The 27,933-nt window shown below is 36.0% G+C and overlaps 1 protein-coding gene and 1 long non-coding RNA gene across 4 annotated transcripts; both read left to right on the plus strand.

The window, feature by feature from the left end:
* Positions 1-1,020: 1,020 nt before the first annotated feature.
* LOC121214025 (uncharacterized) lies at positions 1,021-27,905 on the plus strand. Of its 3 annotated transcripts, none has more exons than XM_041087617.1 (2): positions 1,021-5,242; positions 27,243-27,905. In XM_041087617.1, the coding sequence occupies exons 1-2, from the start codon at positions 2,891-2,893 to the stop codon at positions 27,660-27,662; spliced, it is 2,772 nt and encodes a 923-aa protein (XP_040943551.1). In that variant the 5' UTR covers positions 1,021-2,890; the 3' UTR covers positions 27,663-27,905. The 3 variants fall into 3 exon arrangements, with proteins under 3 accessions (XP_040943551.1, XP_040943553.1, XP_040943554.1); XM_041087619.1 differs by lacking the exon at positions 27,243-27,905 and having other exon boundaries at positions 1,417-1,706; positions 2,045-5,955; XM_041087620.1 differs by lacking the exon at positions 27,243-27,905 and having other exon boundaries at positions 2,829-3,058; positions 3,162-5,955.
* On the plus strand, positions 21,386-23,180 carry LOC121214027 (uncharacterized). The gene is made up of 2 exons (XR_005909621.1): positions 21,386-21,804; positions 22,835-23,180. It is a non-coding gene; the product is annotated as an uncharacterized lncRNA (long non-coding RNA).
* Positions 27,906-27,933: the final 28 nt, after the last annotated feature.

Below are 27,933 nucleotides of genomic sequence, written 5' to 3' on the forward strand. Positions count from 1 at the left end.
TAGATATACGAAACAAAATGCAAATTAAAGAAGCAATGTGGCATAAAATCATTCTAAGGTAACGACGAATAAAATGGTACTTAAAACGTGGATTGACAAATTTGTGCATATACAAGAACTAAGGCTAGATATATATATTTTTTTTGAAATGGATGTTAAGGAATGAAAATTCGAATCAAGCTGCATGTAAAAACATTTTAATCACAAATGCGTTTAAAAGTTGACAAAGTACATGGTTGTCCAAATAATATATATAATATAGAAAATAATAGTGAAGATACATACAACAAGACATAACATACAAAATAGATTTATAAAACATATGTACATGTAAGTTTATTGTAAAAAAAAAAAAGACATGAAATTAATAATAAGATATACGAATTTTTTAAATAGTCCAAAAATTATACACACCCCTACATTAAAACATTTGAATGATAGGATACATAAAGAACCAAAGCGATGTAATATAAAGAAACATAAAATAATAATAATAATTTTAATTGAAAGAGTTTCTAAAATTATTTCATATGTATGAAGATAAGGTTTGGTAAATCACAAAGAAAAGGTATTTTAACATAAAAGAAAATCTATTACAATAAGTGTTAATACGTATATATATACATGTAAATCTAAGAGTAAATACATACAAATCTTCACTAAAATATTAATAACATGTTTAGATTTAATAATGTATATATCGGATATAAATGTCTATAAACATATACGTACATAAAGATAATTTAGGAGATGTGTTATATAGGATTGTGTAATAAAATACAATAATAAGTTTAAGAAACATATGAGTAAAATAGCATAAGGCAAACAATGTATATATATATATATATATGAAGTAAAATTAACTCAAATATAAGGTAAAATATACGTATATGATGGCATGAAAGAAATGAACATTTGAAGTATATTAAATGTAATATTAACATTACGCAAAGAAAAAAGAAAATCACAATGAAAAGGGTAACAATTACCAAAGACATTTAAACAATACAAATAACTGATTAGAAATAAAATGGATTATAAAACAATTAAGACTTAATTAAAAATGAACTAAAACAGAGGGGATAATTCGAAAATAAACAAAAATGATAATAGGGACCAGTATGCCACGCACGTAAGTGCATAGGGGCTCAAACTGGAAATAATCTAGGCCCTACAGCACTGCGTTTAAGCGCAGATTCGATTGCAAGTGAACACAAATGATAGGGCGAATTTAAAAAACAAAAGAAATACAAAAGTAGTTGATTGAAATACATCTCAAAATAGGAGGGACTTATGTTGAAAATATCCCCTCACCGCAAAAACGAGCGGATCCCAGGGGTCGGGCGTCGGGTCGGGTCAAATGGGCTTATACGACGCCGTTTTGAGGCCGTGGGGACAAAGCCTTAAACAACGTCGTTCTCACGCGCGTTTCATCAGACTTTCAATGCTCCAAACCCTAACCCTTTTTCCATCAGCCGCTTACATGAGGAAAATAAAAAAAAAAGATCTACACTTCTCCCTTCAATATTAGGCCGACCGATGGTTACCCATGATTGTTCATCTGCCTCTCACTTCGACTCCCTGGAACGGTCGATCAAGGTTTTATTGAACCAAGGAGATTCATGGGTCTCGCTTACCAGCCCCAAATCGCCACTGTGTTTCGATGGTGGCGAAACAAGCGGAAACTCGAAGGCTTCGGAACGCAGGTAAGCTTCATCACTTTTCTTTTTTCTTGTTGATGATGAAGTAACAGAGGACTCGAGTAGATAAAAAAAACAGGAAGAGCAGAGAGTTTAAAAAAAGAGAAGGGAAAATCACCTTCTTTTCGTCTATTGCTTTTTCTTGCTTTGCTATTGCATATGTTTTCAGTATCTTTTCAAAAGGGGAACCCCTTCTTACAATTGAAACAAAGGCTTTATAGCCGAAAAGAAAAGAGAGAAAACCAAAAGGAAAAAATAAAAAATCGAAATACAAATTTCATTCCTCTCTCTTTGCTATTTTTTTTGTTTGTTTGTATTTGCTGTGCGTTTGTATGTTTTTGCAGGTACGGGGCATGTGTACGAGGGCTGGGCGCTGGCGCTGGAGGGTACGGAGACTGGGGCGATGTAGCTGCTGAGGCGCTGGCACCGTGCGGGGTCTGGAGGCTGCAGAGGGCTGCGGCGCAAACAAGGGAGGGATGACCTAGGGTTGCTGAAACCTTTTGGGCCATTTGGGCTCATTTTTAGTATTGGGCCATCAGATTTGGGCTAGAGGGACTGTTTTGCATATTTGGGTTTGTAATAGGACATTATTGGCCATGTAATATTTGTTGGGTTTTTAATTGTATTTATTTAATTACTTGGTTCGTTTGTAACGGGCCCGGGCATATTTGGCCCACTACAATTCTTTTATACTGAAATCAGTCAAATTAACGTTAACCAATGCTTATTTTATTACAATTTGAGTTTTAATAAAAAAAATATTGGACTCAAATATAAATTTAAATAATAAAAATTCATTTAAAATTAATACAATATGTAAACAAAGCACAGCAGTGATATTAGACATGTACTGTAATAAAATATATGAAAATGATGACACGTTGTTTACACTCAAAAACTTTTTTAATTGTAAGTTTTAGGTATAAAAAAGACATGGCATTGGCACATGCTACTCATCCCAAAACCCAAAACCCAATACCCAATCCCTACTGCAGAGCTCTACAACAAAAAAGGTAAGATAATAGCATTGACTAACCTAATTGAGTTGACCTCTGTTTACCATAAGCGACCCTCTGCATCTGCCACTTCCTCAATCTTTATCTTTCTTTACTAGTATTCTTGCTTTCCCAGTCAATCTTTGCTCCCAAAATCAACCTTTTCCTTTCTTTATATTGCTTGGGGAAGGTGAAATGGAGGAGTCTAACAATTATGGCCACCAACATCCCCTGCTTCTTATCTTGAATCAAGAGCAGATGATCCACAATCAAAGCGGTGTAACTGATTGCTCCAGGTGTGGGGAGAAGGTCTCTGCTCCATGTTTTTGCTGTGCGGAGCTCTGTGGGTTTTATCTTCACAAGGTATGTGCCGACGCACCTTTGGAGCTTAATCATCCTTTTCATCACGATCATCCTCTTCTTCTTATGGATTCACATCTTATTACAAAACCGAATTATTCATCAGGGTTCAACTGTGATTTTTGTGATGAAGAGGATAATAAGTTTGTTTATCACTGCTCTTGTTGTGAATTGGACTTACATATTAAATGTGCTTTGTTTACATTTAATATTGCTGAGAATAATTTGAAAGAGCTGGACCATGTTGCCCTTCAACATCCTTTGATTTCCACTGAAAATGGTGATGAAGAACTTGAAGATTATATTGAGTGCTTTGGGTGTAGGGAACCATTAGCAAAGTATACACACTTTTCTCGTGACTGTGGATTTAATTTACATGAGAAATGCGCCGAGCTTCCTTTCAGACTGAATCTTGTGTGCCATCAAGAACATCCTCTTGTTCTACAATTTTATAGCGAACAGCTTTCTTGCAAGATATGCTGCCTCGAAACAAGGCGAATAGGATTTGTTTATGGTTGTTCTCCTTGCAAGTTTGTTGTTCACGTTGAATGTGCATCGCAATCACCATTACATACAAATCATGAACATCCATTTACCTTGTTTAACGGGCATCAACATCCCTTGTTTCTTATGTTGAATCAAGAGCAGCTGATGGACAATCAAAAGGGTGTAACTGATTGTTCGATGTGTGGGGAGAAGGTGTCTGCTCCATGTTTTTGCTGTGCGGAGCACTGTGGGTTTTATCTTCACAAGGTATGTGCCAAGGCACCTTTGGAGCTTAATCACCCTTTTCATCTCAACCATCCTCTTCTTATGCAAAATGCACCTTATTCATCCGGAATGTACATTTGCAATTTTTGCAATAAATCTGGTCACAAGTCTGTTTATCGCTGCTCTTCTTGTGAATTGGACTTTCATATTAAATGTGCTTTGTTTACATTTAATATTGCTGAGAATAATTTGAAAGAGCTTGAGCATGTTGCCCTTCAACATCCATTGATTCCCACTGAAAATGGTGATGAAAAACTTAAAGATGTTTCTAACTGCTTTGGGTGCCGGGAACCATTAGCAAATTATACACGCTTTTCTCCTTTCCGTGGATTTAACTTACATGAGAAATGCACTGAGATTCCTTTCAAATTGAATCATGTGTGGCATCGCAAGCATCCTCTTGTCCTACAATTTAATAGCGAACGGCTCTCTTGCAAGATATGCTGCCAGGTAACAATGCGAAGAGGATTTGTTTATGGTTGTTCTCCTTGTAAGTTTGTTGTTCACATTGAATGTGCATCACAATCACCATTACAAGTTATTAAGAGTACAAATCATGAACATCCATTCACCTTGTTGTTAAGACAGGTTCCATTCACATGTGATGGGTGTGGCACTGAAGGAAATCATGTTGCCTATACATGTGGTATATGCAACATTATAATCCATAAAAATTGCATTTCATTGCCTCTCATTATCAAAAGTAAGTGGCATGACCATCACCTTCTTCACACATATTTCCATCATATTGAAGATTTTAGGGTTTTGAATTGCCTAAGATGCCATGATGAAGTCAATACAGAGCATGGTAGTTACTATTGTTCAAAGTGCAATGGTATATTCCACGTGAAGTGTGCATTGAAGGATAAAGATTCATATGAAATAGTAGAAAATGAAGATGAGACTGAGATGCCCAATGAAAGTTCCATCATTGTTATTGAGAGCAACGATGCTGGAGAAGCTACAAAAATAAAGCATTTCAAGCATATGCATAATCTAATGTCAGGTCCCTTTGTTGGAGGATATGAAAATAGTTGCGACGGGTGTATGTTGCCAATCTCGGATCCGTTTTACTACTGTTCAGAATGTGTTTTTTTTCTTCATAAAGCGTGTGCCGAGTTACCTAAGATGAAGAATGTTTGGCATCATGATTGCAAAGAGCCTCTAGCCCTTATTTCTGACAAAGCTTTTGTGTGTCAACTATGTTGGCACATATCTAATGCCTTTGCTTATGAATGTTGTGGATGTAAGAGAAAAACTTGTCTCCGATGTGTGATTGCTCTTACTCCTGGTGCTCGAACATGTTTGAAACATGAACACCCCCTCTTTTACTACACAAAGCACAATGGGAAATGCAATGCTTGTGGTATGACTAGACATTGGGGTATGGCTATACAGGGGGCATTCTGTTGTAAGGATTGCGATTTTGTGCTACATCTTCGTTGTTTTTCACTTCCAATTACAGCTCGTCACAAATGCGATGAGCATCTTCTTTCACTCACTCATCATGATGATAACAGTTATTCAGAACATCATTATTGTGATATCTGTGAAGGAAGTCGAGATCCAAATTATTGGTTTTATAATTGTGCAACATGTGATACTTCTGCTCATGTTTATTGTGTTCTTAGACAATATCCATTCCTCAAACTCCGGAGCATTTACGAAGAAAATGATCATCCACACCCACTCACCTTTGTGAAGAAGAAGTATTATTACCCAGATTGTGATAAATGCGGTAAGCCTTGTGAAGGTATGGCTCTTGAATGCTCAAAGTCAGAATGCAAATATATTGTTCACTGGCATTGTGTAAGATCCATTTCTCTATGGGATTGATGAGTGTGGTACAAGCGGTAATTCAGATGTAATCATGTTTGAAACCTACCACTTCGTTTGCAGGAAAACTCAAGACTAGAAAACAGGGTTTAATCTTTTCCCTGTTACTTGTGATATTAGTTATTGTTGTAACTGTAATTTGGTTTTTCCAACTTTTTAAGTTTTAAATAAATGTCATGTAAAAACTTGGAGGTGAAAGTTGTGAGGTTTGATTATTGATTTTAGAATTTCTTATAATTTGGGAGTGTGACTGTGCTTACAATAATAAAAGCGTTGTTTCTCTTTGTTTTTTTATATAACCCTTTTCTGAAATAATTTCTCTGTTGCTGCAACAAAATTACGTTTAACGTTTAGCTCTATGTATTTGATAAAGAAACGAAGGACGTGTCTCCTTCAAAAAACCAAACATGTCTTTTAATGATATATTTCGCATATTAAAATTTTATTGCAGAATTTATGAAGCTTCATCATACCTTAACCCTATTATTGCCTTACCATATAATTTTGAAAACAAAAGATTCAACAGCCTCCCTAATCTTTCAATCTACCTTCTGTAACAGATAAACTGAAATTGCTACAGTCCCAAGTAAAATTGAAGGATTAGTTCATTTTTTCCATAAAAAATACATATTAAGACAAAAAAGAAAATGCAAAGCCGAGAAAGGTCATCATCCACACAATTTCACAACAGCTCAAACCAGTAATCAATGGAAGGAGTGATTATGGCCCAAACACTGCAATAGCTTAACCAAGAATGACAATAATATGAATAATAAACATGGTTCCCGTCTCCAAACACAAATGAGTGACACTACTGCTTCTACTTTGGGATTCCATTCCGCACACCTAATGTTTTAGTTATTTTCCATCTCTTTTTTACTCTCTTATCTGGGATGGTGTTGGAGTTTAGAGAAGTTGAGAGAACAAAATACAGAGAAAACAAAGAAAATTACTTAGCGGAATTTTTTTGACTGCTATCAAATTTTCTCATATGCTTTTCATTCAACAAGAAATACAATATATATAGGGGTGTAGTGGTTACAAGAAAGTCAACAAACCCCACTAATACACTTTGAAAATACAAAAATATAGCTTGTACATAAACTGATTAGGTAAAAGTCAATAGCTAATAAACATCAAATCAACACTAACTCTGCTTATCTAACAAGTGATCTTAGCAAGCACTAATACAAAAATCATCATCAGCATATGCAAACCTTTCTTGAAATACGTCAGGTGGTTTGCCAACAACACATAACAGCTCACACTCTGATAAGCTCGCAACTTCAATTGAGCTTGCACTTTTGGTTGAGTCTGCAGCTTTGATGAGCTCGCAAATGTAGAGCTTGTAGGTGTAGAGCTCACAACTTCAAGTGAGCTCGCAGCTTCGTAGGAAGAGTTTGCCATTGCAGAAATGAACACTTCGCAACACTCCTCCCAATTCATGGGATTAAGATATGATTTAAACAAATATCTTAAAATTATCCAAACTCAAGTGTCAAATTCAAATAAAAATCCAAAATGACTCGAATCAGTATACTCAATGACCCAGACTCGAAAAGTTGATCCTACTAATATGAATCCATATCCGACCAACCTAGTTTGACCATAAAAATTAACAATTTAAATCAGAAATAACAATAATACAAAATGATTTAAACCAGTCCGAATCCCAAACCCAAGATTCTTCAAATTCTCAAATTTAAAATATTCAAATCATTTTGGTTTGGGTTAGTTTCACATTCAGATCAATTTCAATTTAGGATCTTTTCAAATTTGATCATTTTAGACTCATATTGAATGGTGTTGGATTATTTTTTTAGTCAAACAGGGTTTTAAAATTTCTGGATCATTTTAGTTATGGTTAGTTGCAAGTTCAAATCATTTTACGTTCAAGTCATTCGGTTTTGGATAATTTCGGGCTTATATTGAACGGTGCTGGAAAAAAAAAATTAGTCAAATCGAGTTTAAAATTTCCAAATCATTTTGGTTCAGGTTAGTTTCAGGTTCAAATCAATTTCGGATTTGATCATTTTGGGCTCATATTGAACGGTGTTGGGTTATCTTTTTTAGTCAAATCAGTTTTAAAATTTCCGGATCATTTTGATTCGGGTTAGTTTCAAGTTTAAATCAATTCCGATTTCAAATTTGATCATTTCAGGTTCATATAGAACGGTGTTGGATTATTTTTTAATCAAAACGGGATTAGAATTTCCAGGTTTCGAATTTGACCATTTCAGGTTCATATGGAACCGTGTTGGATTTTTTTTAATCAAATCAAGTTTTAAAATTTTCGGATCATTTTGGTTCAAGTTAATTTTCGGTTCAAATCAAATTCGATTTCAGATCATTTCGAGCTCATATGTTACTATGTTGGATTATTTTTTTAATCAAATCAAACCATATATAATTTGTATTCAATTTGATAAAATCGAATTTCTAAATTCAAATCAAAATTAACCTATCACATCAATCACAATTTTTAAAAAAAAACTAAACTGAATCAAATCAAAATCAACCTCAAATATCTCTCCTTTAAATTACAAGCCACTTTGTAAATCTAGATCTCTCTCCATAGTAATCGTTACCAAGTAAAATGGCGACGGGTGGCATGGATGAAGCTAGCAACATGAAGGTGGTACTGAAACACTATGCATATGGTTCAGCACAAGAAACTGATATGCATTTGACAGCCAGAAACATCAAACTCAAAGTACCAAAGGATTCTAATTCCATCATCCTCAAATCTCTCATGCGATCCCTACATAATCTTCAAAGGTTCAGCCGTTCTCTCATGCGATTCTTTGCAATATAGAAATAAAGGTGTGAAGAGCTTCAAAGATAATTTAGAGTCCAATGAGGGGGCAGGGGCTCTCCCCACCCCTAACCCCTAAAATGAGAATTTATTGCTTTAAACTCCTCAAAATTTATAAAATCTTAGGTTAATATAGTTTGGCCCTCCAAAAATGCTAGAATTTTGGTTTAATTCTCTATGAAACTGTAATTTAGCTTTTATAAAAATATATAATTTAATTTGGGCCTCCTCTACAAAAAATAATTAGAGCAGGCACTGATTAAATTACTTTTAGACTCCTTGGAAAATCATAAAATTATAAATTAATATAGTGATAAATTTATCTTTTAACATCTCCAAATAATTTATAATTCAATTCTAGTCCTCTAAAATTTTTGAATTATAAAAAGGAGGGCAAAGTCTTAATAGCAACGCGACTAGCGCGACTCAAACCCAAGCCACACCTGTGACGATTAACATTTTGCCCATCAGGCCAACATACAAGATTCTTTTTACACTAGATTCTTTAATTTCATTGCAATAAGTGAACCAAATAATAACACTTGATCAAAATATTTTAAAATTAAATTCATTTAACTTCATTTTTAATGTTATGTAATCACCGATAGTGTCGGTATGCATATTATTAGTAATTCAGATACACACGGACTAATTTTAGCTCGAATTTGCAGCCTATAACTGGATATGGAGTGGCTAAAGTTTTGGATTCAGCACATCCTGGCTTTGCAAAGGATGATTTGGTGTGGGGAATAACTGGTTGGGAAGAGTATAGCCTAATTTCAGACCCTAAAAATTTCTTTAAAATCCAACAGACCAATGTTCTTCTTTCCTACTATGCTGGAATTCTTGGTAACTATCAATTCTATTCTATCTTAGGTTAAGGTTGTTCGGGATTGAATTGCTCCTAATTACTGGAATTAAGGGTCCATCATTTTACCAACAGATCACAAATTGAATTTTGGTGTTAGTCCTTTTAATTTGGTATAATTTTATCTATATATATATATGTTATAATGTCATTAGTTAGTGCAAATACTTAAAATCATTAACTGTTTATGTTAAATTGTTGATATTGATTTTTCCTTAAAAATCATCCTTCCAATAAATAAAATGATCCAATTGGAGGGGGTGTTTTTAAGAAGAGAAAAAGCCATGTTAGCAACATTTTAATCAGAATAGATAAGTATTTGGACTAATCAATGACATCAAAAATAGAAATGCTAAACTGTGTTAAATTAAAGTATGAGGGTTAAATTCAAATTTCGAGCATAGTAAAAGGATCACAATGACAATTTGACCCAAATCATGGGGTAAGAAATGGTTAAATTCTACTATTAATCCCTCTACTTTGTTAAAGTTATGGATTTAGTCCTTATACTTTTATTTGATCAATTTTAGTCCCAATACTTTTTTAAATTTGAAACTTTAGTCTTGACCCAAACAATAGTAGTTAAACTTGTTTAGTTAATTTCCACTAAAAATGAGAATAAGTTGAAAGAGATTGAGTATGTTGCCCTTCAACATCCATTAATTTCCACTAAAAATGATGATGAACTTATACATGCTGTTAACTGCTTTGAGTGTTTGTTGAAAGCTGGACTGCAATGCAACATGGAGCCGGAAGCATGCTACTGTCGAGACCAGCAGCTATCGAGCTCAGCTCATTTTGCTTGGTGCGCACGAATGGTTTTCAGACCAAATGAAGCAACTGATATTGCTGTTTTGTTTTGATGTAACTTAGTTCAGTTTGATTGTAACTAGCTTTAATAGTTAGTTGGATTAAGTTTGTGATTGGATTGATGATGTAAAAGCTGATATGTCAGCTTATTTTGTATTTGACTTAAGCTTGTATTAGTTTAGTTTAAGTGGGAGTAGTTATGTCATTAGGTAACTGTCAAATGAACCAAAAATTTGTAACTCTTTTATATATTCAAATTTTGAATGAAAAATGAGTAATGTTCAGTTACAACTTTGCTGAGTATTTAATTTTGTTCATTGCTTTGCTTTTTCTTTGCTTCGATTCTTCTTGCTTCAGTCTTACAAATACAGTTTTGTAACTTTGTTTGATGTTTGCTGCTGCCATTGTTCCAACAAATGGTATCATGAGCCCGAGTTTTTGAGGGGCCTTTGTATGCAATCTGTTGTGTTCGAATCAAAACCAACAGCAAGTTCAAAATTTGGTAAGATCGAAGCATTTGGATTCAGTCTAGCAGGATGAGTTTCACTCCACCTCCTCCATCTGTGTTCACTGGAGAAAAATATCACATTTGGATAGTCAAAATGAAGACTTACCTCCAGGCACATGATCTCTGGAGTGTGATCGAGAATGATGCTGAACCACCTCCATTGAGAGCCAATCCCACCATTGCACAGATGAGGCAGCATGCTGATGAGCGAGCCAAGAAGCATAAGGCTATGGCCTGCTTGCAAAATGGAGTCTCTGATGTGATATTCACTCGTATCATGGCCTGTGACTCACCAAAACAGGCCTGGGAGAAGCTGAAGGAGGAGTTCATGGGGACTGACAAGACAAGGCAACAGCAGGTGATCAACCTCAGGAGAAACTTTGAAAATTTGAGGATGAAGGAGTCTGAGACCATCAAGCAGTACTCAGACAGGATAATGGCCATTGTCAACAGCATTAGGCTCCTAGGAGTGGACTTCACAGATAGCAGAGTTGTTGAAAAGGTCATTACAACTCTTCCTGAGAAATTTGAGTCAAAAATCTCTTCACTTGAGGACTCGAGGAACTTATCAGCCATTTCATTGTCTGAGCTGATAAACTCCCTGTATGCACTTGAGCAAAGGAGGGCAAATAGGCAGGAGGAGAATCCTGAAGCTGCTTTCCAGGCTAAAGCCAGTGAAGGCTCGAGTGTGAGTGCAAAAGGCAAGAAGCCTTGGCACAATAGAAGGGTCAAGTCAGGAAGAGATGAAGCAAAAAGGGTGTTCCCACCATGTGTTCATTGCAAGAAGACAACACATTCAGAAAAGTATTGCTGGTTTAGGCCAGATATTCAGTGTAGAAAATGCAAGCAGTTTGGCCATGTGGAAAAGGTGTGTAAGGGCAAACCAAGGGAGGCTGCTCTGCAACAAGCTAGACCTGCTGAGGACATTCAAGCTCAGGAGGAGTAAGTGTTCACAGCAACTTGTTTTGTTGGCACAACCAAGGCCAGCAATGATTGGCTACTAGACAGTGGCTGCTCACACCATATGGCAGCAGATGAGAAGCTGTTCAAGGGCCTAGACAGAAGCTTTCACTCGAGGATTAGAATTGGAGATGGCAGGCTGATTGAGGCTAAAGGTAAGGGCAGTGTGTTGATTAGCACTGGTTCAGGTAACAAGCTGATCTCAGATGTGTTTTTTGTACCTGACTTAGACCAGAATTTGCTTAGTGTAGGCCAATTAGTTGAAAAGGGCTATACATTGGTTTTTAAGAATGGTTGCTGTATTGTTCAAGACATGAATGGTCTGGAGTTAGTCACAGTCTCTATGACTGATAGGTGCTTCATGCTGGATGTTAGCCAAATAGAAAGAAAGGCATACACCAGCCTTGTTGAAAGCACTGACTTGTGGCATAGGAGACTGGGCCATGCAAATTTTAGATCCATCGATCTGTTACATAGGCTGAATTTGGTTGATGACATTTCAAAAATTGAAGTTAGTGGGAATATTTGTGAGGTTTGTCAGCTTGGTAAGCAGGCTAGACTACCTTTTCCTGCTGACAGTGCTTGGAGAGCTCAAAACAAGCTCGAATTGGTGCACTCTGATGTTTGTGGCCCTATGAGAACACCTTCAATCAGTGAGAACAGGTACTTTGCCCTGTTTATAGATGATTTAACAAGGTTGTGCTGGGTCTACTTCTTGAAGCAAAAGTCAGAAGTGTTTGAAGCCTTCTGCAAATTCAAGGCTTATGCTGAAAATCAGTCAGGCTGCAAAATTAGAGCCTTGAGGACTGATAATGGCTCTGAATATGTGTCTGAGAGATTTCATAAGCTTTGTGACAGTGCTGGGATTCACCATCAGCTCACAACAGTCTATACTCCTCAACAGAATGGAGTCTGTGAGAGAAAGAATAGGACTGTACTGAACATGGCCAGGTGCCTCTTGTTTCAAGGCAAGCTTCCAAGTCAGTTTTGGGCTGAGGCAGTCAACACCTCAGTGTATCTGCTCAACAGACTGCCAACTAGAGCAGTCAAGGATAAGACTCCTTTTGAGGCTTGGCATAGAGTCAAACCTGTCGTAACACACTTGAAAGTGTTTGGCTGTGTGTGTTATGCTTTTATTCCAGTGGAAAAGAGGACTAAGCTCGAGAGCAGGGCTACTCCAGGAATCTTTGTTGGCTACAGCAGCAACAAGAAGGGCTATAGAGTGTATGATCCTACAGCAAAGAAGGTTTTAGTCAGCAGGGATGTAAAGTTTGATGAGGAAAAGGTGTGGAATTGGAATGGTGTTGAGGCTGACTTGTCTGAATTGGACCAGTTAGACTTGGTTGCTGAACCTGCAGAAAAAGGACCAAGTAATGATGCTGTTGATGATACACCAGTGAGGGGCACCAGAACTTTGGCTGATGTCTATCAGAGGTGCAATGTTGCTGTGATTGAGCCCTCAGACTTTGAAGAGGCTGCCAAGGACAAAAGCTGGATGAAAGCTATGGAAGCTGAGTTGGAGATGATCAATAAAAATCAGACTTGGGTGTTGGTGAGCAGACCAGAACACAAGAAGGTCATAGGAGTAAAATGGGTGTACCGGGCCAAGTACAATGCTGATGGCTCACTGAGCAAGCACAAGGCCAGGCTTGTGGTGAAGGGCTACAGTCAGCAGTATGGTGTGGACTACTTGGAGACTTTTGCTCCAGTGGCAAGACTGGATACAATTAAGCTGCTGTTTGCTTTAGCAGCTCAGAAGTAGTGGAGAGTTCACCAATTGGATGTCAAATCAGCATTCCTGAATGGTTTTCTCAAGGAGGAGATCTTCATCGAGCAACCTAAGGGTTTTGAAGTTGTTGGACATGAAGACAAAGTGTATAAGTTGAGAAAGGCCCTCTATGGCCTGAAACAGGCACCAAGGGCCTGGTATGACAGAGTTGATGCTTACCTGACCAAACTTGGATTCGTGAAGAGCCTTAGTGAGCCTACTCTGTATGTTAAAAGGTCAGAACATGAAACCTTGCTGATTGTCTCCTTGTATGTGGATGATTTGCTTGTGACAGGGAGCAAAGTTGGGCTCATTGATGAGTTCAAGGTCCAAATGCAGCAAGTGTTTGAAATGACAGATTTGGGGATCATGACTTACTTCCTTGGCATGGAAGTTCACCAGTCTGATCGAGGTATCTTCATCAGCCAACACTCATTTGCTTTGAAGATCCTAGACAAATTCTGCATGCATAACTGTAAAGCAGTCAGCACACCTGTGGCCCAAGGAGAAAAGCTGACTAGCAGTGGTGATCAGCAGAGGGTTGATGAGAGGCACTATCGAAGCCTAGTTGGTTGTCTGTTGTATCTAACAGCAACCAGGCCAAACATCATGTTTGGTGTCAGCCTGTTATCGAGATTTATGCATTGTTGCAATGAGGCACATTTGAAGGCAGCAAAGAGGGTCCTTAGATACATCAAGGGCACTGCTAGTTTTGGTGTAATGTTTGAAAGTGGGAACCAACTGAAACTAGAAGGCTACTCTGACAGTGACTGGGCAGGATCCCTCGATGACATGAAGAGTACCTCAGGATACTTCTTCACACTTGGATCGGGGATGTTTTGCTGGAGTTCAAAAAAGCAGCAAACTGTTGCTCAGTCCACAGCTGAAGCAGAATACATTGCTGTAGTAGGAGCAGTTAATCAGGCCATTTGGCTAAGGAAGCTGCTTCATGACCTTAATGAAACTCAAGATGAAGCAACTGAAATTTGGGTGGATAATCAGTCTGCAGTTGCAATAGCCAAGAACCCTGTGTTCCATGGTAAGACTAAGCATTTTAAAATCAAACTGCATTTTGTTAGAGAGGCTGAACAAGCAAAGGAAGTCAGCCTTGTGCATTGCAGCTCAGGGGCACAATTGGCTGACATGATGACCAAGTCCTTGGGGGCTGCTCGATTTGAATCTTTGAGAAGTGCAATTGGAATGTGTTGCATACAGTCCAAGGAGGAGTGTTGAAAGCTGGACTGCAATGCAACATGGATCCGGAAGCATGCTACTGTCGAGACCAGCAGCTATCGAGCTCAGCTCATTTTGCTTGGTGCGCACGAATGGTTTTCAGACCAAATGAAGCAACTGATATTGCTGTTTTGTTTTGATGTAACTTAGTTCAATTTGATTGTAACTAGCTTTAATAGTTAGTTGGATTAAGTTTGTGATTGGATTGATGATGTAAAAGCTGATATGTCAGCTTATTTTGTATTTGACTTAAGCTTGTATTAGTTTAGTTTAAGTGGGAGTAGTTATGTCATTAGGTAACTGTCAAATGAACCAAAAATTTGTAACTCTTTTATATATTCAAATTTTGAATGAAAAATGAGTAATGTTCAGTTACAACTTTGCTGAGTATTCAATTTTGTTCATTGCTTTGCTTTTTCTTTGCTTCGATTCTTCTTGCTTCAGTCTTACAAATACAGTTTTGTAACTTTGCTTGATGTTTGCTGCTGCCATTGTTCCAACAGTGTTGATAACCATTAACAAAATATACACACTTTTCTCTTGATTGTGAATTCAATTTACATAAGAAATGTGCTGAGCTACCTCTGGAGATGAGTCATATGTGCCATAGACAACATCCTCTAGTTTTGCAATTCAATAGCGAACGACTCCTTGCAAGTTTTTTAGGCTATAATGAAACACCGATCAGGTTCTTACTGATAGCCAAGGACAAAAGTTGGATTCTTTTGAGGCTATTTCTACTGAATTGGTACATTTCTTTAGTAATACTCTTGAAACTGTGGATAATAGGGTACGTTCTTTTCCAGTAGTAATAAGGCCTTAGGGCCAGATGGATATTCTGCTAAATTTTTTCAAGCTACTTGGGGTATCGCTGGGAAGGATTTTATGGAGGCTGTGAAGTATTTTTTTTCTTAAGTAGAAAGATGCTAACTTCTTTTTTATTCTAATCATATTTGAAATCTGCGGCTTCATTTGCCGGAAAACTCAAAATAGGAAAATAGAGTTTGATCTTTGCCTTATTACTTATGATATTAGTTGTTGTGGTTGTAATTTTGTTTGTTATGATATTATATTACAAGTTACATAAACATATAATATATTACGTAAATACATGGCACATGCTACTCAGCTCCAAACCCAATACCACACTAATTACAATGATTCTTTTATAGTGAAATCAGTCAAATTAACGTTAACCAATGCTTATTTCATTACAATTTTTGATGTAAAATGAGCTAAAATTATGGTGTATATATATACATTCACACGTATACATATGGTGTATTGTATAATATAATATGGGAATTTCGAAATAAAACAACAAAGGATTTATTAATAAATCTCATAAATATCAAATGAACCCACCATGAAAAGCAAGTGTAACCTTGAATAAAAGCATCGACTGGCTAATTGAGTTCACCTCTGTTTACTATAAGCAACCCTCTGCCTCTGCCTCTAAATATCAAATGCTTTCCCACTTCCTTCTTCACTTCTGATATTGTTTTCCCATTGACACTTTGCTCCCAAAATCAAGCTTTTTCCTTTATTTATATTGCTTGGGGAAGGAGAAATGGAGGGATCTAACAATTATGGCCACCAACATCCCCTGCTTCTTATCTTGAATCAAGACCAGCTGATCCACAATGAAAGTGGTTTAACTCATTGTTCCAGGTGCGGGGAGGAGGTGTCTGCTCCATGTTTTTGCTGTGCGGAGCACTGTGGGTTTTATCTTCACAAGGTATGTGCCGAGGCACCTTTGGAGCTTAATCATCCTTTTCATCACGATCATCCTCTTCTTCTTATGGATTCACATCTTATTACAGAACCGAATTATTCATCAGGGTACATTTGTGATTTTTGTGATAAAGGGGATAATAAGTTTGTTTATCACTGCTCTTGTTGTGAATTGGACTTACATATTAAATGTGCTTTGTTTACATTTAATATTGCTGAGAATAATTTGAAAGAGCTGGACCATGTTGCCCTTCAACATCCTTTGATTTCCACTGAAAATGGTGTTGAAGAACTTGAAGATTATATTAAGTGCTTTGGGTGTAGGGAACCATTAGCAAAGTATACACACTTTTCTCGTGACTGTGGATTTAATTTACATGAGAAATGCGCCGAGCTTCCTTTCAGACTGAATCTTGTGTGCCATCAAGAACATCCTCTTGTTCTACAATTTTATAGCGAACAGCTTTCTTGCAAGATATGCTGCCTCGAAACAAGGCGAAGAGGATTTGTTTATGGTTGTTCTCCTTGCAAGTTTGTTGTTCACGTTGAATGTGCATCGCAATCACTATTACATACAAATCATGAACATCCATTTACCTTGTTTAACGGGCATCAACATCCCTTGTTTCTTATGTTGAATCAAGAGCAGCTGATGGACAATCAAAAGGGTGTAACTGATTGTTCGATGTGTGGGGAGAAGGTGTCTGCTCCATGTTTTTGCTGTGCGGAGCACTGTGGGTTTTATCTTCACAAGGTATGTGCCAAGGCACCTTTGGAGCTTAATCACCCTTTTCATCTCAACCATCCTCTTCTTATGCAAAATGCACCTTATTCATCCGGAATGTACATTTGCAATTTTTGCAATAAATCTGGTCACAAGTCTGTTTATCGCTGCTCTTCTTGTGAATTGGACTTTCATATTAAATGTGCTTTGTTTACATTTAATATTGCTGAGAATAATTTGAAACAGCTTGAGCATGTTGCCCTTCAACATCCATTGATTCCCACTGAAAATGGTGATGAAAAACTTAAAGATGTTTCTAACTGCTTTGGGTGCCGGGAACCATTAGCAAATTACACACGCTTTTCTCCTTTCCGTGGATTTAACTTACATGAGAAATGCACTGAGATTCCTTTCAAATTGAATCATGTGTGGCATCGCAAGCATCCTCTTGTCCTACAATTTAATAGCGAACGGCTCTCTTGCAAGATATGCTGCCAGGTAACAATGCGAAGAGGATTTGTTTATGGTTGTTCTCCTTGTAAGTTTGTTGTTCACATTGAATGTGCATCACAATCACCATTACAAGTTATTAAGAGTACAAATCATGAACATCCATTCACCTTGTTGTTAAGACAGGTTCCATTCACATGTGATGGGTGTGGCACTGAAGGAAATCATGTTGCCTATACATGTGGTATATGCAACATTATAATCCATAAAAATTGCATTTCATTGCCTCTCATTATCAAAAGTAAGTGGCATGACCATCACCTTCTTCACACATATTTCCATCATATTGAAGATTTTAGGGTTTTGAATTGCCTAAGATGCCATGATGAAGTCAATACAGAGCATGGTAGTTACTATTGTTCAAAGTGCAATGGTATATTCCACGTGAAGTGTGCACTGAAGGATAAAGATTCATATGAAATAGTAGAAAATGAAGATGAGACTGAGATGCCCAATGAAAGTTCCATCATTGTTATTGAGAGCAACGATGCTGGAGAAGCTACAAAAATAAAGCATTTCAAGCATATGCATAATCTAATGTCAGGTCCCTTTGTTGGAGGATATGAAAATAGTTGCGACGGGTGTATGTTGCCAATCTCGGATCCGTTTTACTACTGTTCAGAATGTGTTTTTTTTCTTCATAAAGCGTGTGCCGAGTTACCTAAGATGAAGAATGTTTGGCATCATGATTGCAAAGAGCCTCTAGCCCTTATTTCTGACAAAGCTTTTGTGTGTAAACTATGTTGGCACATATCTAATGCCTTTGCTTATGAATGTTGTGGATGTAAGAGAAAAACTTGTCTCCGATGTGTGATTGCTCTTACTCCTGGTGCTCGAACATGTTTGAAACATGAACACCCCCTCTTTTACTACACAAAGCACAATGGGAAATGCAATGCTTGTGGTATGACTACACATTGGGGTATGGCTATACAGGGGGCATTCTGTTGTAAGGATTGCGATTTTGTGCTACATCTTCGTTGTTTTTCACTTCCAATTACAGCTCGTCACAAATGCGATGAGCATCTTCTTTCACTCACTCATCATGATGATAACAGTTATTCAGAACATCATTATTGTGATATCTGTGAAGGAAGTCGAGATCCAAATTATTGGTTTTATAATTGTGCAACATGTGATACTTCTGCTCATGTTTATTGTGTTCTTGGAAATTATCCATTCCTCAAACTCCGGAGCATTTACGAAGAAAATGATCATCCACACCCACTCACCTTTGTGAAGAAGAAGTATTATTACCCAGATTGTGATAAATGCGGTAAGCCTTGTGAAGATGTGGCTCTTGAATGCTCAAAGCCAGAGTGCAAATATATTGTCCACTGGAATTGTGTAATACCCATTTCTCTATGGGATTGATGAGTGTGGTACAAGCGGTAATTCAGATGTAATCATGTTTGAAACCTACCACTTCGTTTGCAGGAAAACTCAAGACTAGAAAACAGGGTTTAATCTTTTCCCTGTTACTTGTGATATTAGTTATTGTTGTAACTGTAATTTGGTTTTTCCAACTTTTTAAGTTTTAAATAAATGTCATGTAAAAACTTGGAGGTGAAAGTTGTGAGGTTTGATTATTGATTTTAGAATTTCTTATAATTTGGGAGTGTGACTGTGCTTACAATAATAAAAGCGTTGTTTCTCTTTGTTTTTTTATATAACCCTTTTCTGAAATAATTTCTCTGTTGCTGCAACAAAATTACGTTTAACGTTTAGCTCTATGTATTTGATAAAGAAACGAAGGACGTGTCTCCTTCAAAAAACCAAACATGTCTTTTAATGATATATTTCGCATATTAAAATTTTATTGCAGAATTTATGAAGCTTCATCATACCTTAACCCTATTATTGCCTTACCATATAATTTTGAAAACAAAAGATTCAACAGCCTCCCTAATCTTTCAATCTACCTTCTGTAACAGATAAACTGAAATTGCTACAGTCCCAAGTAAAATTGAAGGATTAGTTCATTTTTTCCATAAAAAATACATATTAAGACAAAAAAGAAAATGCAAAGCCGAGAAAGGTCATCATCCACACAATTTCACAACAGCTCAAACCAGTAATCAATGGAAGGAGTGATTATGGCCCAAACACTGCAATAGCTTAACCAAGAATGACAATAATATGAATAATAAACATGGTTCCCGTCTCCAAACACAAATGAGTGACACTACTGCTTCTACTTTGGGATTCCATTCCGCACACCTAATGTTTTAGTTATTTTCCATCTCTTTTTTACTCTCTTATCTGGGATGGTGTTGGAGTTTAGAGAAGTTGAGAGAACAAAATACAGAGAAAACAAAGAAAATTACTTAGCGGAATTTTTTTGACTGCTATCAAATTTTCTCATATGCTTTTCATTCAACAAGAAATACAATATATATAGGGGTGTAGTGGTTACAAGAAAGTCAACAAACCCCACTAATACACTTTGAAAATACAAAAATATAGCTTGTACATAAACTGATTAGGTAAAAGTCAATAGCTAATAAACATCAAATCAACACTAACTCTGCTTATCTAACAAGTGATCTTAGTAAGCACTAATACAAAAATCATCATCAGCATATGCAAACCTTTCTTGAAATACGTCAGGTGGTTTGCCAACAACACATAACAGCTCACACTCTGATAAGCTCGCAACTTCAATTGAGCTTGCACTTTTGGTTGAGTCTGCAGCTTTGATGAGCTCGCAAATGTAGAGCTTGTAGGTGTAGAGCTCACAACTTCAAGTGAGCTCGCAGCTTCGTAGGAAGAGTTTGCCATTGCAGAAATGAACACTTCGCAACACTCCTCCCAATTCATGGGATTAAGATATGATTTAAACAAATATCTTAAAATTATCCAAACTCAAGTGTCAAATTCAAATAAAAATCCAAAATGACTCGAATCAGTATACTCAATGACCCAGACTCGAAAAGTTGATCCTACTAATACGAATCCATATCCGACCAACCTAGTTTGACCATAAAAATTAACAATTTAAATCAGAAATAACAATAACACAAAATGATTTAAACCACTCTGAATCCCAAACCCAAGATTCTTCAAATTCTCAAATTTAAAATATTCAAATCATTTTGGTCTAGTTTAGTTTCACAATCAAATCAATTTCAATTTCGGATCATTTCAAATTTGATCATTTTAGACTCATATTGAATGGTGTTTGATTATTTTTTTAGACAAATAGGGTTTTAAAATTTCTGGATAATTTTAGTTCGGGTTAGTTGCAAGTTCAAATCATTTTAGGTTTAAGTCATTCGGTTTTGGATAATTTCGGGCTTATATTGAACGGTGTTGGAAAAAAATTTTAGTCAAATCGAGTTTAAAATTTTCAAATCATTTTGGTTCAGGTTAGTTTCAGGTTCAAATCAATTTCGGATTTGATCATTTTGGGCTCATATTGAACGGTGTTGGGTTATCTTTTTTAGTCAAATCAGATTTAAAATTTCCGGATCATTTTGATTCGGGTTAGTTTCAAGTTTAAATCAATTCCGATTTCAAATTTGATCATTTCAGGTTCATATAGAACGATGTTGGGTTATTTTTTAATCAAAATGGGTATTAGAATTTTCAGGTTTCGAATTTGATCATTTCAGGTTCATATAGAACGGTGTTGGATTATTTTTTAATCAAATCAAGTTTTAAAATTTTTGGATCATTTTGGTTCAAGTTAATTCCCAGTTCAAATCAAATTCTATTTCAGATCATTTCGAGCTCATATTTAACTATGTTGGATTATTTTTTTAACTAAATCGAACCATATATAATTTGTATTCAATTTGATAAAATCAAATTTCTAAATTCAAATCAAAATTAACCTATCACATCAATCACAATTTTTTTTTTAAAAAATAACTAAACTGAATCGAATCAAAATCAGCCCCGAATATCTCTCCTTTAAATTACAAGCCACTTTGTAAATCTAGATCTCTCTCCATAGTATTCATTACCAAGGAAAATGGCGACGGGTGGCATGGATGAAGCAAGCATCATGAAGGTAGTACTGAAACACTATGTATCTGGTTCACCACAAGAAACCGATATGCATTTGACAGCCGGAACCATCAAACTCAAAGTACCAAAAGATTCTAATTCCATCATCCTCAAGAATCTTTATCTCTCATGCGTCCCTAAATGATCTTCAAAATGATGAAGCTCGAACGACAATTAACTGATCCTTATGTCTTCGGTTCGGTAATTTTAATCACTTTCTTTCATCTTCATCATCGTTATCGTAATCAAGTTTTATTATGTTTTGATATATTTTCTTGTTTATCTTTTTGAAAAAATCGAAAATTTAATATTTGATTTTCAACATCCGTCAAAATGAATCGTGGTATGATTGTAAAAATGAAATGTGATTGATTTTTGTTTGGATTTAGCCTACAAAATACTCAACTACGTTGTCAAAGATCCGAGATTGTTTCAATGAGTGTAGAAATTAATTAAGCCTCATAAATTTCTATCAACTTTTCATTATTAGTGATGGATATTTATAGCATTGCGTCGAGTGCTAAGAAATTTGATATTTCTTTTCGATTCTTTGCAATATAGAAATAAAGGTGTGAAGAGCTTTCACGATAATTTAGAGTCTAATGAGAGGGCAGGGGCTCTCCCCACCCCGAACCCCTAAAATGAGAATTTGTTGCTTTAAACTCCTCAAAATTTATAAAATCTTAGGTTAATATAGTTTGGCCCTCCAAAAATGCTAGAATTTTGGTTTAATTCTCTATGAAACTGTAATTTAGCTTTTATAAAAATATATAATTTAATTTGGGCCTCCTCTACAAAAAATAATTAGAGCAGGCACTGATTAAATTACTTTTAGACTCCTTGGAAAATCATAAAATTATAAATTAATATAGTGATAAATTTATCTTTTAACATCTCCAAATAATTTATAATTCAATTCTAGTCCTCTAAAATTTTGAATTATAAAAAGGAGGGCAAAGTCTTAATAGCAACGCGACTAGCGCGACTCAAACCCAAGCCACACCTGTGACGATTAACATTTTGCCCATCAGGCCAACATACAAGATTCTTTTTACACTAGATTCTTTAATTTCATTGCAATAAGTGAACCAAATAATAACACTTGATCAAAATATTTTAAAATTAAATTCATTTAACTTCATTTTTAATGTTATGTAATCACCGATAGTGTCGGTATGCATATTATTAGTAATTCAGATACACACGGACTAATTTTAGCTCGAATTTGCAGCCTATAACTGGATATGGAGTGGCTAAAGTTTTGGATTCAGCACATCCTGGCTTTGCAAAGGATGATTTGGTGTGGGGAATAACTGGTTGGGAAGAGTATAGCCTAATTTCAGACCCTAAAAATTTCTTTAAAATCCAACAGACCAATGTTCTTCTTTCCTACTATGCTGGAATTCTTGGTAACTATCAATTCTATTCTATCTTAGGTTAAGGTTGTTCGGGATTGAATTGCTCCTAATTACTGGAATTAAGGGTCCATCATTTTACCAACAGATCACAAATTGAATTTTGGTGTTAGTCCTTTTAATTTGGTATAATTTTATCTATATATATATGTTATAATGTCATTAGTTAGTGTAAATACTTAAAATCATTAACTGTTTATGTTAAATTGTTGATATTGATTTTTCCTTAAAAATCATCCTTCCAATAAATAAAATGATCCAATTGGAGGGGGTGTTTTTAAGAAGAGAAAAAGCCATGTTAGCAACATTTTAATCAGAATAGATAAGTATTTGGACTAATCAATGACATCAAAAATAGAAATGCTAAACTGTGTTAAATTAAAGTATGAGGGTTAAATTCAAATTTTGAGCATAGTAAAAGGATCACAATGACATTTGACCCAAATCATAGGGTAAGAAATGGTTAAATTTTACTATTAGTCCCTATACTTTGTTAAAGTTATGGATTTAGTTCTTATACTTTTATTTGATCAATTTTAGTCCCAATACTTTTTAAATTTGAAACTTTAGTCTTGACCCAAACAATAAAGTTAAACTCGTTTAGTTAATTTCCACTAAAAATGATGATGAACTTAAACATGCTGTAAACTGCTTTGGGTGTTGAGAACCACTAACAAAATATGCATACTTTTCTCTTGATTGTGAATTTAATTTACATAAGAAATGTGCTGAGCTACCTCTGGAGATGAGCCGTATGTGCCATAGACAACATCCACTAGTTTGCAATTCAATAGCGAACGACTCCTTGCAAGTTTTTTAGGCTAAAATGAAACACCAATCAGGTTCTTATTGATAGCCAAGGACAAAAGTTGGATTCTTTTGAGGCTATTTCTACTGAATTGGTAAATTTCTTTAGTAATACTCTTGACACTGTGGATAATAGGGTATGTTCTTTTTCTGTAGTAATAAGGCCTTGGGGCCAGATGGATATTCTGCTAAATTTTTTCAAGCTAGTTGGGGTATAGCTGGGAAGGATTTCATGGAGGCTGTGAAGTATTCTTTTTCTTAAGTAGAAAGATGCTAAATTCTTTTTTATTCTAATCATATTTGAAATCTGCGGCTTCACTTGCCAGAAAACTTAAAATAGGAAAATCTTTGTCTTATTACTTACGATATTAGTTGTTGTGGTTGTAATTTAGTTTGTTTTAAATAAATGTCATGTAATAATCTGAAATTGCATTAAAATTTGATTATTATTTTAGGATTTTTTATAATTTGAGAGTGTGATTTTAGAGGTGTTGTTGGAAGCTTGTCTTTGTTTCTTTATATAAGCTTATTTGAAAATACAAGATTTTCTGAAACTATTTGTCTCTTCTCTTAATATTATAGGTATTACATAAATACATGGCACATGCTACTCAGCTCCAAACCCAATGCCACACTAATTACAATGATTCTTTTATAGTGAAATCAGTCAAATTAACGTTAACCAATGCTTATTTCATTACAATTTTTTATGTAAAATGAGCTAAAATTATGGTGTATATATATACATATTCACACGTATACATATGGTGTATTGTATAATATAATATGGGAATTTCGAAATAAAACAACAAAGGATTTATAAATAAATCTCATAAATATCAAATGACCCCACCATGAAAAGCAAGTGTAACCTTGAATAAAAGCATCGGCTGGCTAATTGAGTTGACCTCTGTTTACTATAAGCGACCCTCTGCCTCTGCCTCTAAATATCAAATGCTCTCCCACTTCCTCAATCTTTATCTTTCTTCACTTGTATTCTTGTTTTCCCATTGACACTTTGCTCCCAAAATCAAGCTTTTTCCTTTATTTGTATTGCTTGGGGAAGGAGAAATGGAGGGGTCTAACAATTATGGCCACCAACATCCCCTGCTTCTTATCTTGAATGAAGACCAGCTGATCTACAATCAAAGTGGTGTAACTCATTGCTCCAGGTGCGGGGAGAAGGTGTCTGCTCCATGTTTTTGCTGTGTGGACCACTGTGGGTTTTATCTTCACAAGGTATGTGCCGAGGCACCTTTGGAGCTTAATCATCCTTTTCATCACGATCATCCTCTTCTTCTTATGGATTCACATCTTATTACAAAACCGAATTATTCATCAGGGTACATCTGTAATTTCTGTGATGAAGAGGATAATAAGTTTGTTTATCACTGCTCTTGTTGTGAATTGGACTTACATATTAAATGTGCTATGTTTACATTTAATATTGCTGAGAATAATTTGAAAGAGCTTGACCATGTTACCCTTCAACATCCTTTGATTTCCACTGAAAATGGTGATGAACAACTAGAAGATGATAGTAAGTGCTTCGGGTGTAGGGAACCATTAGCAAAGTATACACACTTTTCTCCTGACTGTGGATTTAATTTACATGAGAAATGCGCCGAGCTTCCTTTCGAACTGAATCTTGTTTGCCATCGCGAACATCCTCTTGTTCTACAATTTTATAGCGAACGGATCTCTTGCGAGATATGCTGCCGGCGAACAAGGCCAAGAGGATTTGTTTATGGTTGTTCTCCTTGTAAGTTCGTTGTTCACATTGAATGTGCATCGCAATCACCATTACAAGTTATTAAGAGTACAAATCATGAACATCCATTTACCTTGTTTAACGGGCACCAACATCCCCTGTTTCTTATGTTGAATCAAGAGCAGCTGATGGACAATCAAAGGGGTGTAACTGATTGCTCGAGGTGTGGGGAGAAGGTGTCTGCTCCATGTTTTTGCTGTGCGGAGCACTGTGGGTTTTATATTCATAAGGTATGTGCCAAGGCACCTTTGGAGCTTAATCACCCTTTTCATCTCAACCATCCTCTTCTTATGCAAAATGCACCTTATTCATCCGGAATGTACATTTGCAATTTTTGCAATAAATCTGGCCACAAGTCTGTTTATCGCTGCTCTTCTTGTGAATTGGACTTTCATATTAAATGTGCTTTGTTTACATTTAATATTGCTGAGAATAATTTGAAACAGCTTGAGCATGTTGGCCTTCAACATCCATTGATTCCCACTGAAAATGGTGATGAAAAACTTAAAGATGTTTCTAACTGCTTTGGGTGCCGGGAACCATTAGCAAATTATACACGCTTTTCTCCTTGCCGTGGATTTAACTTACATGAGAAATGCACTGAGATTCCTTTCAAATTGAATCATGTGTGGCATCGCAAGCATCCTCTTGTCCTACAATTTAATAGCGAACGGCTCTCTTGCAAGATATGCTGCCAGGTAACAATGCGAAGAGGGTTTGTTTATGGTTGTTCTCCTTGTAAGTTTGTTGTTCACATTGAATGCGCATCACAATCACCATTAAAAGTTATTAAGAGTACAAATCATGAACATCCATTCACCTTGTTGTTGAGACAAGTTCCATTCACATGTGACGGGTGTGGCACTGAAGGAAATCATGTTGCCTATTCATGTGGTGCATGCAACATTATAATCCATAAAAATTGCATTTCATTGCCTCGCATTATCAAAAGTAAGTGGCATGACCATCGCCTTCTTCACACATATTTCCATCACATAGAAGATTTTAGGGTTTTGAATTGCCTAATATGCCATGATGAAGTCAATACAGAGCATGGTAGTTACTATTGTTCAAAGTGCAATGGTATATTCCATGTGAAGTGTGCACTGAAGGATAAAGATTCATATGAAATAGTAGAAAATGAAGATGAGATTGAGATGCCCAATGAAAGTTCCATCATTGTTATTGAGAGCAACGATGCTGGAGAAGCTACAAAAATAAAGCATTTCAAGCATATGCATAATTTAATGTTAGGTCCCTTTGTTGGAGGATATGAAAATAGTTGCGACGGGTGTATGTTGCCAATCTCGGATCCGTTTTACTACTGTTCAGAATGTGTTTTTTCTCTTCATAAAGCGTGTGCCGAGTTACCTAAAATGAAGAATGTTTGGCATCATGATTGCAAAGAGCCTCTAGCCCTTATTTCTGACAAAGTTTTTATGTGTCAACAATGTTGGGAGATATCTAATGCCTTTGCTTATGAATGTTGTGGATGTGAGAGAAAAATATGTCTCCGATGTGTGATTGCTCTTATTCCTGGTGCTCGAACATGTTTGAAACATGAACACCCCCTCTTTTACTACACAAAGCACAATGGGAAATGCAATGCTTGTGGTGGGACTACACATGGGGCATTCTGTTGTAAGGATTGCGATTTTGTGCTACATCTTCGTTGTTTTTCACTTCCAATTACAGCTCGTCACAAATGCGATGAGCATCTTCTTTCACTCACTCATCATGATGATAACAGTTATTCAGAACATCATTATTGTGATATCTGTGAACAAAGTCGAAATTCAAATCGTTGGTTTTATAATTGTGCAACATGTGATACTTCTGCTCATGTTTATTGTGTTTTTAGACAATATCCATTCCTCAAACTCCGGAGCATTTATGAAAAAAATGATCATCCACACCCACTCACCTTTGTGATGAAGAAGTATTACTATCCAGATTGTGATAAATGCGATGAGCCTTGTGAAGGTATGGCTCTTGAATGCTCAAAGTCAGAATGCAAATTTATTGTCCACTGGGATTGTGTAGTACCCACTTCTCTATGGGGTTAGTGAGTGTGGTACAAGTGGTAATTCAAATGTAATTATATTTGAAATCTGCCGCTTCATTTGCAGGAAAGCTCAAGACTGGAAAACGGGGTTTAATCTTTTCCCTGTTACTTGTGATATTAGTTATTGTTGTAGCTGTAATTTGGTTTTTGAGACATTTTAAATTTTAAATAAATGTCATGTAAAAATCTGGAGCTGAAAGTTGTGAGGTTTGGTTATTGATTTTAGAATTTCTTATAATTTGGGAGTGTGATTGTACTTACAATAATAAAAG

Source organism: Gossypium hirsutum, chromosome A02, assembly GCF_007990345.1.
Source record: "Gossypium hirsutum isolate 1008001.06 chromosome A02, Gossypium_hirsutum_v2.1, whole genome shotgun sequence".
Lineage (NCBI taxonomy): Eukaryota > Viridiplantae > Streptophyta > Magnoliopsida > Malvales > Malvaceae > Gossypium > Gossypium hirsutum.